The sequence below is a fragment of the Aspergillus lentulus genome (genome assembly GCF_001445615.1).
Source record: "Aspergillus lentulus DNA, contig: Alt04, strain: IFM 54703, whole genome shotgun sequence".
In the NCBI taxonomy this organism is placed as follows: Eukaryota; Fungi; Ascomycota; class Eurotiomycetes; order Eurotiales; family Aspergillaceae; genus Aspergillus; species Aspergillus lentulus.
The window spans coordinates 4,300,771-4,314,815 of NW_028322122.1; the positions used below are offsets into that span (position 1 = coordinate 4,300,771).

At 49.8% G+C, this 14,045-nt stretch overlaps 8 protein-coding genes and 1 non-coding gene across 9 annotated transcripts; 7 read left to right on the plus strand and 2 right to left on the minus strand.

Moving 5' to 3' along the window:
* Positions 1-336: 336 nt before the first annotated feature.
* ALT_2681 (putative protein kinase) lies at positions 337-1,814 on the minus strand (the record flags this gene model as incomplete). The annotated part of the gene is made up of 5 exons (XM_089599400.1): positions 337-518; positions 589-754; positions 812-1,128; positions 1,182-1,513; positions 1,567-1,814. The coding sequence occupies 5 exons, from the start codon at positions 1,812-1,814 to the stop codon at positions 337-339; spliced, it is 1,245 nt and encodes a 414-aa protein (XP_089456546.1).
* A 449-nt stretch (positions 1,815-2,263) lies between these two features.
* ALT_2682 (uncharacterized protein) lies at positions 2,264-3,073 on the plus strand (the record flags this gene model as incomplete). Its single annotated transcript, XM_033561813.2, has 1 exon — positions 2,264-3,073. One exon carries the CDS (start codon positions 2,264-2,266, stop codon positions 3,071-3,073), a length of 810 nt encoding a protein of 269 aa, XP_033417704.2.
* Positions 3,074-3,556: 483 nt separating this feature from the next.
* Positions 3,557-3,630, plus strand: ALT_t064. Its single transcript has one exon. It is a non-coding gene; the product is annotated as a tRNA-Ile (tRNA).
* A 728-nt stretch (positions 3,631-4,358) lies between these two features.
* Positions 4,359-5,057, plus strand: ALT_2683 (MARVEL domain-containing protein; the record flags this gene model as incomplete). Its single annotated transcript, XM_033561812.2, has 4 exons — positions 4,359-4,505; positions 4,555-4,655; positions 4,713-4,838; positions 4,895-5,057. 4 exons carry the CDS (start codon positions 4,359-4,361, stop codon positions 5,055-5,057), a joined length of 537 nt encoding a protein of 178 aa, XP_033417703.2.
* Positions 5,058-6,273: 1,216 nt separating this feature from the next.
* ALT_2684 (putative GPI anchored cell wall protein) lies at positions 6,274-6,867 on the plus strand (the record flags this gene model as incomplete). The annotated part of the gene is made up of 1 exon (XM_033561811.2): positions 6,274-6,867. The coding sequence occupies one exon, from the start codon at positions 6,274-6,276 to the stop codon at positions 6,865-6,867; it is 594 nt and encodes a 197-aa protein (XP_033417702.2).
* A 516-nt stretch (positions 6,868-7,383) lies between these two features.
* On the minus strand, positions 7,384-8,789 carry ALT_2685 (glycoside hydrolase family 30 protein; the record flags this gene model as incomplete). Its single annotated transcript, XM_033561810.2, has 2 exons — positions 7,384-8,164; positions 8,218-8,789. The coding sequence occupies 2 exons, from the start codon at positions 8,787-8,789 to the stop codon at positions 7,384-7,386; spliced, it is 1,353 nt and encodes a 450-aa protein (XP_033417701.2).
* A 2,210-nt stretch (positions 8,790-10,999) lies between these two features.
* ALT_2686 (SIR2 family NAD-dependent protein deacylase) lies at positions 11,000-11,983 on the plus strand (the record flags this gene model as incomplete). Its single annotated transcript, XM_033561809.2, has 1 exon — positions 11,000-11,983. The coding sequence occupies one exon, from the start codon at positions 11,000-11,002 to the stop codon at positions 11,981-11,983; it is 984 nt and encodes a 327-aa protein (XP_033417700.2).
* Positions 11,984-12,184: 201 nt separating this feature from the next.
* On the plus strand, positions 12,185-12,795 carry ALT_2687 (P-loop nucleotide/nucleoside kinase family protein; the record flags this gene model as incomplete). The annotated part of the gene is made up of 2 exons (XM_033561808.2): positions 12,185-12,284; positions 12,332-12,795. The coding sequence occupies 2 exons, from the start codon at positions 12,185-12,187 to the stop codon at positions 12,793-12,795; spliced, it is 564 nt and encodes a 187-aa protein (XP_033417699.2).
* Positions 12,796-13,345: 550 nt separating this feature from the next.
* ALT_2688 (uncharacterized protein) lies at positions 13,346-13,609 on the plus strand (the record flags this gene model as incomplete). The annotated part of the gene is made up of 1 exon (XM_033561807.2): positions 13,346-13,609. One exon carries the CDS (start codon positions 13,346-13,348, stop codon positions 13,607-13,609), a length of 264 nt encoding a protein of 87 aa, XP_033417698.2.
* Positions 13,610-14,045: the final 436 nt, after the last annotated feature.

The window sequence follows — 14,045 nt, forward strand, 5'->3', positions numbered from 1 at the left end:
CACGGAAGGTGCTTTCTGCTTGTAACGAAACATCGAGGGCTTATCCTCACGGAGATGTCCCGTTCCCACCCTCTTCCGCTGTTGAGCGAGGAACTGGGTCAGAATACCCTTCTACGGGTTGGCGGGTCCTGATGCGACAATTGAGCTCTGTTCCCTGATACGGGAGTCCTTTCATATGTCAGTTAGATAGGCTCGGTGGAAGATTGCAAGCAGTGCAGCTCTCCAACATTTCAGTAGCTAACAACCTAATCGGAGCGCCCAGGTGGTTCCTGCATTATGTCGAGAAATACGATTTTAGGATAGGTTTTAGCCCCAGCGCTGAAAAGAGTGACGCATTTACTCGAGCAGCCATGGATGCTCAAGCAGCTGTCGTGCCGTCCAGCGTTCCTCTGGCAGCCACTTGAGCATTGACCTCATGAACTGGAGATACAATTCTTTCTCGTGCCCAGAAAGTCGCTTCTCCAGACTCTCCAGAGAAACCAATGGTAAGGCTGCATCTTCATATGCAATCCATGCGCCTATATGTGCATTAGCAGCAGATCTGTGGCCAAGCCAATAATACTTCTGATTCCAAGGCACGGTGCTTACCGCTAGGGTCAAAACACTGCTCCGTTGTCTCACTGCGTTTGACAAACTCGCTCGGCGGTGGCCCAATCAAGGTGACCATCAGCGCGAGATGCTTGAACGGGTCGTGGCACCCCTTGATATCGAATATATCCCCGAAAATATGCTCGCCTTCCAAGAGGTCCCAAATCTACTGAGTGATCAGTGATGTACAACCATGAGGCGGATTCGCGAGCGCCGTACTCACCAAACCAGCCAGGTTCCAGATGTCGACAGCACTGCCCCACGGCATTTCAAATATGACCTCAGGGGCTCTATAAATGTGCGGTTGAACGAACGGGCCGGATTCCTGTCTCTTGCCAATTCGCGCCTCGCCAAAGTCGCACAGGATAGGAAGCCCATAGCCTTTGCCTCCGGTAGGTCGGCGGAATTTTCGGCTCTTGTATATGGTACGAGATTCGGCAATGTTCTTCCGAGGACTAGGATCCTCAGCCTCCGCTTTCGCAAAATCCAGTAGCATGGTGTTGTCCTCCAGAGTAAGCATGAGATTGTCGGTCTTCAAATCTAGTTATACTTAGTATTGAGCTGCCCAGCTATATCAATAAAAGGCCGCGTACCAGTGTGAATTATTTCGGCTTCGGTATGCAAGAAGTCAAGGGCCAACAGAAGTCGTTTAACAGTCATTCTGAGCAGAGGGATATCAAACGGTCGCGGATTCAGGCTCATGATTTCGAGAAGCGTCATATGCATTGGCTGCATCACCAGGCAGCGGTGATCGCCGACCGGCCCTTGAATATCAAATGAATCATACAGCTCGCGAATCAGCGACTGGCCTTGATGCGTACAATTGACTTTCGAAAGGTGCTCATAAATCTTTAGCTCGCGATCGCTTGCTGTAGGAAACGTTGGCAGTGACGTGGACACCTTCAGTACTCGATATTTGTCGCCCCTGAGGATAGTTAACGCAACGCTTCCTGGGTTGCGCGTGGAGAAGAGACCTACTGAAGGTCCCGGCATAGCCAACTGGTCGAGTATGCTCCATAGCCAAGCTTGCCCGTGATCTGGTACCTGGTCTCGTATACATCCCCGATATGGACCGGGAAATAATGTTCAGGTTTATAGTGAGGTAAAGTCTCTTCCTCTATAGGCGTTTCTAATGGTAGAGTAATATATGAAACGTTGGAGCATAGCTTTGAGGATGAGGACTTGAGACGAAGGGTGCTTCTCCACGTGTTCAAGAGTGATGTCATGCTTGCAATGCAAGCATGGCTCGGGGACTAACTGGAGAGTATTCAAATTAAAGAGGATAGAGGTCATTAAAGCTCGCCAATCTGGACGATGAATCCAAGTCAAGACGTGCCAACGCGACACCATCAAAACAGTCAGTTCTTCCCGTCAGGTCTCACAGGTCACATGCGGACATCACCAAGCTTACTACGAAGAAACAGTAACGAAACAGTTGCTGACACCACGTGATCCAACGTAAGAGAACAGGCAGGAGTCATCGGTGTATGCTCACTTGGAAGTTGTATATGCACCTGTTTAAAAAGCCGGGTTGGTATCCGCAAACAATCCATGGTTACGGTATGCTGGTTTGCTGATGACGTGGAATGCGCTTGGACCATTTTGAAGCAACAACTCTCACTCCCGCTCCGCATATCAATGTGGACTCAATACATTGACTTGCAGGGGCATTAACATGGCTCCTCTGTCATTCCAGATCATGTCGGATCTTCATCTCGAGACCCATTCCTCGTATGATGATTTCCAATTTCAGAACAGAGCATCATATCTTGCACTCCTCGGTGACATTGGCCATGTAGCGAACGAGCAATTATTCATATTCCTCGAATATCAGATTCAACGGTATCTTATTGTCTTCTTCGTTCTTGGTAATCATGAACCATACCATATGTCGCTCCAGACTGCAAAGAAGAAGATGCGAGCCTTTGAGGCAAAGATGGAACAGACGCGGATCTCTTCCTCCAGAGTTGGACGCTTTGTCTTTCTGGACCAGACTCGCTACGACATCTCGGATACGCATACCGTGCTTGGATGTACCCTCGTCTCTCATGTCACTCCGGAGCAGGAGTTTTCCGTCGAGTCCCGAGCAGTCGATTTTAAAGATATCCTTCACTGGACCGTGGAGGATCATAACCTCGCTCATGAGTCGGACGTCAAATGGCTAAATGCCGAGGTATCCAAGGTTGCAAAGGAGGAGCCCCAAAGACAGATCTTCATTTTCACTCATCATTGCCCATCCATGGATTCCCGTTGTATGAGTCACAGGCATAAACATAGCGATGTGACCTCGGCTTTCATGACAGATTTGTCCTCGGAGGAATGTTGGATGGCCAACGCTGTCAAAGCTTGGGCCTTTGGCCATACGCATTACAACTGTCAATTCACGGATGAGAGAGGCAAGCTTGTTCTGGCCAACCAGAAGGGCTATCAAATGTTTCCTCGGAAGTCCTTTGATGCAGGAAATGTATTTCGGCTTGGCAACTGATACCAGCGAGCAATTAGGATACGGATTGTACAGACGGGTGTGCATCTGGATTTTGTCAGATGTAGTTTCGTGGATCGAAGAATGACTTCAGAACAAGTAGTCGACTATCCTTCATTTAGTTTCACTAACTGAGGATTTCTGTGACGATCCTTTAGAAGTTTCCTCCCATTTATTTTTGAAATCCACATTAATCGGCGAAAGTCATAGTGGTTGGGCATATTACGCGGGATGGTCGAACTATATACATATACCTTCCGTGACGTTGAGCAGGCATCAAGAACGCACACTCAACTATTACTTAGTGAGTTAGATAGAGCCAGAGCAGAAGACATCATTTCCAACGACTCATCGACGCCCTGAGCCATATTTAGTCTTTATTTAGCACGATCATCTCGTCCGTACTCCGTGCACAAATACACGAAAGCAAAAGGGAAGAAGTCAGTTGCTTCGTCAATAGAAATAAGGCAGCTAAATTCAACAACTGGTCGCTTAGCTCAGTCGGTTAGAGCGTGGTGCTAATAACGCCAAGGTCGCGAGTTCGACCCTCGTAGTGACCATTTTTTCACTTCCTTTTTTTTTTTCACCTCTTAGGAGGATTGCTAGTCATCAGTTGCAATTTCGTCATCCTAACTTGCTTATTGCACGTCAGGATACATGCAAGCAGAAGCGAGGGCCGAAGTCCATTTTGTCCGTCACTGGACGTACATGCTGGAGGCCCGCAATATACTTGATAGCCGTGGTATTGCCGCTCACACATGGTGGGTCAATGGAGTTGCTCGACAATAAGGCTCCACGCGGGCCGATCATGGATTATCTACAGATCTACAGAGGCTATGATCAGCGTGGATATACTGCATCATTGAATATTTGTAATCTGTCCATTCGGCATCACCCCCAGTTCATCTGTCTGCTGGGTAGGAGCACCGTCCAAGGTACCGCCATCCGGGGCGCTGCACAATACGTATAGTATGTCATTGAACAATGTCTGATGTAATCATTGAATCTGGGCTCAGACATCATTGATTATCAATTTGATTATCATGTCCTGATCGTGTGACAGATGTGATGCCAGACTCCAGCTGCCGTCTCCTATCCGTGGTTCGACCAATGGTTCTCAGCCATCCCGGGCGATGATTTCATGACATTCGGGCCTCGAGTCACACCACAGGACAGCCAAAATGGTTTAAAGGAGCTCTTGAAGTGTTTGATGCAATCATGTACACAAGCTGCAACATCTCATATTCCATTGATATCGAGCTGATCGCACACACCAACAACGTTCAAAATGGCCTGGGCTGCAAGAGATGCGCTCCGCCCTTTTCTCCTCTTCTGCCGTCTGTTCGCATGGCTGAGTGCTGTCATCGTCATGGGCATCACGGCTTGGGCCGTGACCAAGAGGGATAGCTACCGAGTGATCTATCCGCTAGTGATTGTAGGTCTATCGCGCCAGATGACGGGAAATAGGGTTCTGACTCTGGCAGGCTGTTCTAACAACAGCGTTTTATATTCCTGCGATGGTAGTATCAGCTATGAAACGTAACCGCGGATACATGCTGCCCTTGGACATTGTCCTTTCCTACTTGTACGCTTATATGCTTCCCTGTTTCTTGAGACGTGAGTACTAATGAATATTGATCAGATGGCTTGCAGCATTCATCTTCCTTGCTCAGCACGTTGGGCAAGCAAACTGTCGATGGTTCTCTTTCGGTGTCTCAAGCTCATGCACCCGTAAGAGAACTGCTGAAGCCTTCTCTTTCCTGGCTTTGTAAGTTGATAGCTGAAGTGTGGAGTGCAGTCAAGCGTGCTAACTCACGTGTGTAGCTTCTGGACGCTCTGCGCCATGTGCTTTGAGATCTTCAATTTCTACTATAGTGGAAGAGAGGGACCACTGGGAACGCACCCACATGCCGAGAAACATCCTCATCCCGACACCGGCCGTGCTCCTGCGGATGGCCCAGCAGATGTGGCCCAACCGGCTGCTTAAATAACAGCTTAATTATTGACATTTCAGGATTCGTTTGTCCTCACCGTACTGCTGTACTTGAAACCTCTGAAAGCTGGACTCGATGATTTGGACTCGACGTACGGAATGTCCGCTTTGATTGATTGCGCTGATACTCCCGAGATTTTAGTTCTGGGCCAAGCAGGAAAAGTGATGGTGTTCATCTATTAGGATAATGCCCATTAATACTTAATTTGACTACCCAATAGTGAGACAGTTTGCTTCTTTAAGCATCCACTGTTAGTGAGGGCTTGCTGGTCTAGAGTCTACCGTAATGTATGAGTAGTTATGAGAGGTCAGAATTCCGATCAACATTGGTGTCCCGTATCCTATTGACTAGAACTGAACGTGTCATGGAATTTCAAAATAAATACAGCAAGTCCAGATGACCAGTTGTTCAGAGATCCGGGAATGAGACGGTTGACCTGTGTGGGAAAATGAGTTTCGCTTTGGTGACGAAGTCCTTTTAGAGGATAAACGTGCTGACGACTGCGCCACTACCATGGATGAGCCATACTCGGTTCTATTTATGCCATCAGTTCCTAGCAGGAACTACTCTCATAGTATATACCCAGTGTCCGAGTCCTAAGGCAGACAGTCTGAGCATCTCCCCTGAGTGCGTAAGGCGCTTACGATTCTAGTCCCGCAAATTGACCAAGTGGGGACCCACAAAAAGGTCTGGATTCAAGAGTCGAGACCACAGTGGGTAATGAACATAAATAACGCTGTATTATTGGTCCAATCGCTTAAGAACCGCTCCAGTGCTTTGTCAGTTTCCCATTCAATCGGCTGTATCTATGAGGAAACACAGGAGGAGTCCGTCCTCGTATCATGTCCTGAACAGCGTCAGCCTCGACAGATATAGATGCGAATACAGAACGTCGAGTAAGCCTCCAGTCACGATCCAAATGGACCTGATCGATGATCACGGGGCTGAAACATGCTATCCACGTGTATGCGCTGACCGTTTTGATCAAGTGTTCGCGATGCCCATACTCCACCATCGGGTATAAATATAGCAGGGGCTGCAGGGCATGCTACGACCCTGTCGACCGCTCACGCAAAGCAAGCAGTCCTTACAGCTTTTTTCTTTATAGAATTATTTCCTAAACGAGGTTGATCCTCTCACTCTCCTTTCTACTATCAATTGCCATTGTGCACAGTCTCTCCTTAAACCTAACACTCCTTTAAGATCACTATGTTCTTTTCCAAAATCCTTGTCCCAGCGGCCTTTGCGCTGACTGTCTCGGCCCTCCCGCAATTCTATCCTGGTGGCAGCATGACTAGACATGATGCAACTACCACCTCCAGCACAAGCATCAGCACTACCTCCCCTTCCGCCAGCCCCAGCGCTACAACCAGCAGCAGCAGCGGCAGCGTCCAGATTGTAAACAACCTCGACTCCACCGTGTACCTGTGGTCCACTTCCGATACCTCCAGCGCCATGCAGACCCTCGAATCTGGTGAGACGTACTCCGAGACCTATCAGACCAACTCCAACGGCGGCGGAATCTCCATCAAGATGGCCACTACCGAGAGTCAGGCCAGCGTCCTCCAGTTCGAGTATACCAAAGCCAGCGACACGCTCTACTGGGACTTGTCCGCAATCGACATGGACTCGGACTCACAATTCGTCACAGCGGGATTCTCGGCTACACCTAGTGACTCGGGTTGCTCATCCGTGACCTGTGCAGCTGGGGACAGTGACTGCAGCGAGGTGTACCAGGAGTCGGATGATGTTGCGACGCAGAGTTGCTCGGCTACAGCGGGAATTACGGTTACATTGGGTTGATGGAATCTTGCGCACTGGTCTGAATGGGGTGACATTCATTTCTTCGATGGAGGCTTCCATCAACCAGGGGATAGAGAAGAGTAAGCCGGTCTTGCTCGATTATAGTGGAATGTTTGCGGTTATAGAACGTGTATTTACATGATGGGCTTCTGCTTCATCGTTCATTCGTTACGCTGTAGAATAGAATCTGATCTTAAGCAGTTTAACCTTCCATAGACTGCTCCGAGAGACCTCTAAGGTTAAGGGAGGGCCTACCTGAAATATCTCACTGCAAGGATTAAAGTATGGTTGCGACGCCGCATCAGTGTCTGTCCTCTTTCAGATTTAATTTACCACGTAGCCCGTCTGAAAAGCAAATCATTGAAAATAGCTAAAGTATTATAGACCCTGAGAATATCACACATTCTGCACCTGGCAGGTATGTTCGTCCATCCCTATCCTCCACACTGACCAGAATGGGCCGCGACGATAATCGAAGCAGCAGTCTAATCGAGTGCACCGTGGCGGAGCTTTCGCCTACGACAGAACCACAGTCACCATCGCATGTCCAGGAACATTGACAGTAGCTGCTCCTCCACTAAGTGACACCGTGGTTTCGCTAACGTTATTGTGGCTGTTATCCGTAAGATATGCCTTGGCCGAACCAGCTGAGAACCCCTTGACGGTGACCGATGTCGCCGAAGACGCACTGTTAATCATCTGCACCGAAACAGTGCCATCCTTGTTCTTGAATGCAGTCATATTGAGCGTCGAAGTGGACCCGGAGACGGCGACGCGCACCGCGCCAGGTCGTACAAACCGAGACCACTGCGCAAATGCCCACAACCGCCCCGATGGAATGATATTCGTTCCATCGGTAATCACCAGGCACGAGTTGGTGGTATCTTTCTCGAAGCCCTCCCAGTACAGATACGCGCTCACGCCGCCCTGCGTGATGGCCGTGTAGATCTTCTGCGCCCAGGTGAAGCCCTCGCCTTGGCCCCCGTTGGAGTACCAGGTTGTCTCCCACGTGCCCTTATCCGAGAGGTCGGCGTTCTCGGTCTGCCAGACGGGGATGGAGACTCCCATGGGGCTGGTCGGATCAGACGAGTACGAGTGCGAGGTGATCCGCGAGAGAAGCTTCTCGACGCCGGCAGAGATGAGTTGTGCGGTGCGAGTTTGCTGCGCCTTCCAGCCCATCGCGTCGCAGCAGTTGATGCCCACGTGGCTCAGGCCTGCTTTTTGCATGGTGGGATGCAGCACCTTGATAAAGTCTGCGGCCTGGATCCCGTCCGAGAGCATAGAGGAGTATGCTGTCCTACATATCGTCAGTATTGACACGGTTGCTGAGCAAAGGAAAGGGAGACATACTTGAGATCCGGCTCGTTCAAGAAGCCGACGTGCGTGATTTGCAGTCCCAACGCCGCATAGTCCTGGATGTACTTGACCAGGTAATTTGCATACGCCTGTCTCCAGTCACCGCTCGCGCAATTCGCTCCCGTGACACCACACAGATAGCCCCCGTTCGCCTGGTCGTTGTTGGTTTTCATGAACCCCGGGGCACTCCACGCATCGGCATAGATGGTCTCTACCCCATATTTGACGGCCTGTTGCGTCACCCACACCTGGTTCGAGTCCGTGCCGAGATCCTTATACTGCGGCGTGGCGTTCGGTGAGCCAGGGGATGTTGGTAAAATGCTGTCGCCGCTACCTGAGCCGATGCGGTTGCGCAGGATGGTCATGCCGGCTCCCTTGGTAGGGCTAAAGAGGAGGTCCAGGGCGTACTGGCGCTGGTCCGCATTGAGATTGATCAGGTCGTTGGCGCGGCCAAAGGCCTGCGAGAAGCCGAACCCATCCATGGTTTGGAAGGTTTGCCCTGTGTTGACGGTTGCCGTCAGGGCGTTGGCCACAGCGGCCAGGCCAGCTAAAAGCAGGAGAGTCATTTTGCCGTTGTCTTGTTTGTCCTATCCCACCTATGAAGGAAGAAAGGAGTTACGGATTCTTATATATATGTAGAACTCGTAGATCCCGCTGGATTTGTCACGGACAGCGCCCCGATTTCCCGAGAGCGCCATCTGAAGAATTGGCTCCATGGAGAAACAGAATCAGGCTCCTGTGGGGTAAAGCTTGAATATCTTAGCCAGGTTGGGACTCCACATTTAATGGAACGGAATCCACTTGACCCCGGAAGGGAGTCCGAGATACTCTTCAGATGAAACATCGTGTTCCACTTCGGGATTAGACTCACGGATAAAATGCCATGTAGGAAGTAGGCTAGTTCCCAAGAACCGGATGGAACAGGCTCAATAGCCTCATTTACCCCTAGATTGCGGGGTCGATAAGGTTCGTGCAAATTGCAGAGGATAGCATGAAACCGTCGGCATCCGAGACAATGGAATTGTGAGACAAGGACTGGTGGATAATTCGCTGATATGAGGGTGTGGATAAGTCTGGTCCGAGGATCATCCGTCCGCCATCGTGGGGTTGCATTTTGTCTCAGAACTATAATATTTTTCCAGTGTATTGCTAACCCTGCAGATCCTCCGTCTCCTTGTGACCAGACGCGTTCGCTAGAGATGTCCTGCGGAAGGGAGATGTGGGCTTTACCTGCAGCGTGGAGGTGTAGATAAACTGCTTGTCGATATCGTCCGGCTTGCTCCCCTCTCGTTCGTTGGCACGGACATCTCGCCGATCTCCTAAGCGAAGGCCCGGCCACGAGGAAGGCTCACATGGCCAATGCCAGTGGGGAGCAGCAAAGGAAGGATCAACTTATCGATCTGCACGCTTAGACCACCAGAACATTGACACAGTTCCGAAGAGCAACCTTGGTATCGCCCAAGATGGCAGCGCTTTAGATCCTTGAATCTGGCACACCAAGCTGGACAAACGCTCCAATGACAGCCTCGGGAACCACTTGACTATACTTAGTTTATCTCAGTTTGGTTAATACGGATACATTAGGTAATATTATCTATGATCTTATATACAGAAAGCCTGTTAGATATATGCACAATAATGGCTCCTTTAAAAAAACACATCTCAGTTGATATGGACTGATAGATATCGCCCTCCTGTCCTCAGCTCAAAGGCGAGGCCCTCGGACCTCAGATGCTTGGACAGCTACTACTCCCCGCGTAGGATCTGTGCACCCATTTAGCAAGATGAGACCCGTATATGGTGAGACCTGAGCCAAGCAAAGCCCGTTAGCCAGGCAGACATCGTTGGGCTCCCCGTTTGATTTATTGATGGCACCAGCAGGGGCCGTTAATCCCGTCGGAAAAGCAGGTGTATTGCTCGGCTAAGCCGGGACGGCCGTCTGTAAAGTATCACTGTGTGGCGAGTACGAGCGGAAGGACTGTGTCTTGGCTTATGAGGCTAAGGAGCACTTTCTGTCGAGAAATCGGGAGAGCAGCGTCTTGAAAATGGGAGGCTAGAGCATATGGGTAGGACATGGAATGTTTAAAGTAATATATCAGGTGTAACAGTGCGATGGGGCCCATGTTCAGGAGCGTATATCCCTATATAAAAGTATCAATGGACTGTCATTTCTAAATAGGAATGAACCACTAGGTTGTCACTGGCTATACTAGGCGCTGGACCTTTATGTTTGAGGCTTACACTGCAGTGATAGTAACAGCGCATAAGTTGCTGTTAGTATCGAAGATTATTCAATTATAAGACGGCCATTAAAGAGACAACGCGTGTCGCCAGTTGCGAGGCAGATTCACTAGAACCGCTTACTAGAGACACTAGACCTATATCTACTCGACCTTTCACTAGTTATCACAAAGGTTGAAAATAGGCGCTGGGAGACGGAGAGGAAAAAGCTGTCACAGGGACTTGATGCTGGGCGCGTACACAGAATTCAACAAGGAATCTTCCACCGACCAGTCAATCGCACGAGATTTGAGAGACGTATGATGACCTATAAAGCTTCAGTCTCACTCCCTAGAGCTCTATGGAGGATGATTTGTTAGCTATGTCGGACTGTCAGATGCCCAAACAAGGTTGCCGTGGTGATTGATTATCATGCAAGGCTGACAGCTGTCTGTGTTTCAAAGCATATAAATTTACGCACCATCCCCTAAACAGCGTTCCCTAAACTTTCCCTAAAAGCCATCTTCAATATTCTGCGGCATTTCACAGTGACAAAATGACAGATATCGAAAATATCGCGAACCTCATCAAAAGCGGCCAGGTTCACAAGATCGTCGTGCTTGTTGGCGCAGGCATCTCCACCGCGGCCGGCATCCCCGATTTCAGATCGCCCGAGACTGGCATTTATGACCGACTCAAGCCCCTTAAACTGCCCTATCCAGAAGCCATCTTCCACATCAACTACTTCAGCCATACCCCCGAACCCTTCTACGCCATCGCGCGTGCCAGGCATCCTCGCGCCCTCAAACCGACCATCACCCACGCTTTTCTCGCTCTTTTAGAGAAGAAGAACCTTCTCCATTTTGTGTTCACTCAGAACATAGACGGACTGGAGCGGGATGTCGGTGTCCCGGAAGACAAGATCCTCAATGCACACGGGAGCTGGCGGAGTCAGCGCTGCTGGAAGTGCCAGACTCCCTATCCAGATGATTTGATGAAGCAAGCAATCAGCACAGGCACTGTCCCTTATTGTCAAGTCCCTAACTGCGGGGGAGCAGTAAAGCCCGACGCGGTGTTCTTCGGACAGTCACTCCCTGCGGAGTTCGCCGAAAAAGAAAAGGAAGTATCCGAGGCGGACTTGATGCTTGTGATGGGGACGAGTTTAAAGGTTGCCCCGTGCTCGAGACTGCCGCCTTTGGCCCGTCAAGGCGTTCCACGGGTGCTTGTAAATCGCGAGAAGGTAGGAGACTTTGGAAAGCGGGCGGAAGATGTGTGCATCTTGGGTGACTGCGACGATGGGGTGCGCAAACTGGCGGATGCCCTTGGTTGGACTGAGGAGATGGAGTCTCTGTGGAACGAGGCCATTGCGGCCAAAGAAGCAGCACAGGAGGATTGGGGAGAGGAGGAGAGTCTGGATGAGTTGATCGACAAATATGCGAAGACGCTGACGGATGCAAGGAAGATTTCTGATGGGCATAAACGAATGTTGGAGAACCACCTGGAGAATAAATTTGCCGGTGTCCTCAACAAGAGCAGATAGTTCAGTATTTGGTTTTTCTTTCTTGATAAGCCCTAGTTATATTGTCTATATGATCTACATGCGTGGGTACGAATACGAAATGGTCTTACTGGTTCCATCATATAAAATGAGTCATACACTGAACACTTTAAAGCTGTACTGATCTGCAACTATTTGTCAAGCAACTTCTACACGATTCTCTGCTGAAATCACATTCCCATCATGAGTCCTCTGTCGGATGCTATAGCTCGCCTTGGTCCTGTCATTCAGCGCACTTCCTCGGATCCTCGCCCGGTTGTCTTGATGACCTGCGCAGTGGCAGGTAACTATGTCAGTACATAACCTTAGATGAATCTGCTGACTCAATAGGATCTGGAAAGACAACCCTCGCGAAATCAATCTGCGCTACCTATCCATCTTTCGCTCGTCTCTCCATTGACGCATATGTTTACTCCCATCATGGCCTTTGGAACGTGGACTACCCCAAGGAATACTACGAGAAGTACCAAGACGAGGCGGAAGCAGCTCTGAAGCGGCAACTTGTCCATATTCTCCAACATGACAATGCAAACGTCGTTCTAGATTTCTCCTTCGCATTTCGCAGAGATCGTGATGAGTGGAAAGCGCTCATCTCAGAATCGGGTGGGCGCTGGGTGCTGGTTTATCTGGACGCGGATCCAACAGAGATTCGGCGAAGAGTAGCAGCTAGGAATGCACTGATTGAGAAAGATGGAGACTCGGCATTCTACCTAGCAGAGGATGTGTTGGAACGGTATATTAATGGATTTGAACGGCCAGTTGGAGAGGGGGAGATAGTCATCAACATGGATTGATTGTCCTGTATAACCCCCTCCTATAATACAATTTGATGCAATGAATCATCAAATGGGGTGATAGGTCAGTTGGGAGAGCGGACGACTGAGGTTACACTTTAGTCACTTAATCGTAAGATTTTTTCTTTTTTTGGCCAGCCAGGATGGCGTAATTAGCCCAGGGGTCGGGGCAGACCTTACTTAACTGGCTAATAATTGCGACGGGCTTCAGGCTTCTTGAGTTGTTTTCTGGGGCCGTACACTTAACCTCAGGATTACGCACTGGTTTTACGTCGATCAGATGGTCTGTCCGCTGAAATTAGAGTCATTCAATATTTACCTAGATGGGATGTGCAAAATCTCAGGTATCATCGCGCTGGTCGCCTTATTATAATCAGGCCACCCCCGGCGGTGGACTGGTGTTTTGATCAAGGAGAGTCGGGTACCCGAAACTGTAAAGCTTGTGAAGGACTATCAAGAGTATAAAACCAAGAATTGCTTTGGATCTGACAAGACTACTCTCCCCTCATTTTCTTCCCGAGCCTCTTAAATCTCCAAATGTCTCTCCCCAATGTCTCTCCCCTTACGAACACTGGGCCGAGATGGTCCCGCGGTCTCTGGCATCGGTCTTGGTTTTGGGAGCATTGCCAGATTCTACGGACCACCTGGTGGCCTTCACGAGAGAGTTACCGTCTTGAGGCACGCACATGCCACCGGATTGCGCTTTTGGGATATGGCCGACATCTACGGTGACAGCGAGTACGTTGTGAGGGAATGGATCAAACGACCCGGCAAGCGCAATGACGTCTTCCTGGCCACGAAGTTCGGGCTCTAGCGACAGCCTAATGGAAGGTACACTTTCCGATCCGATCCCGAGTATGTCAAGGCTGCATGTGCACGAACCCTCCAGAGACTCGGGGTCGATGCCATTGATGTCTATTACTGTCAAAGGGTGGACGGAGTCACGCCGATTGAAAGGACAGTGGAGGCTATGGAAGAGCTGAAGAAGTAGGTCACCCAGCCTGGATCTTCATGCAATATAAGCAAAGCGAGCTTGACATTTGAAATATCTAGACAAGGGAAATTTCGCAATCTGGGTCTATCGGACCTCTCAGCAGCCACGTTACGGCGCGCGCATGCCGTTCCCCTATTACCGCTGTACAGGTGGAATATAGCCTGTTTACACTAGACATCGAATCACCAGTGTCAGAGATCCGAGAGCCTCAGCCAGAATGGATCCTCCCTGGAGTACCAGCTCGACACCAGGTTCT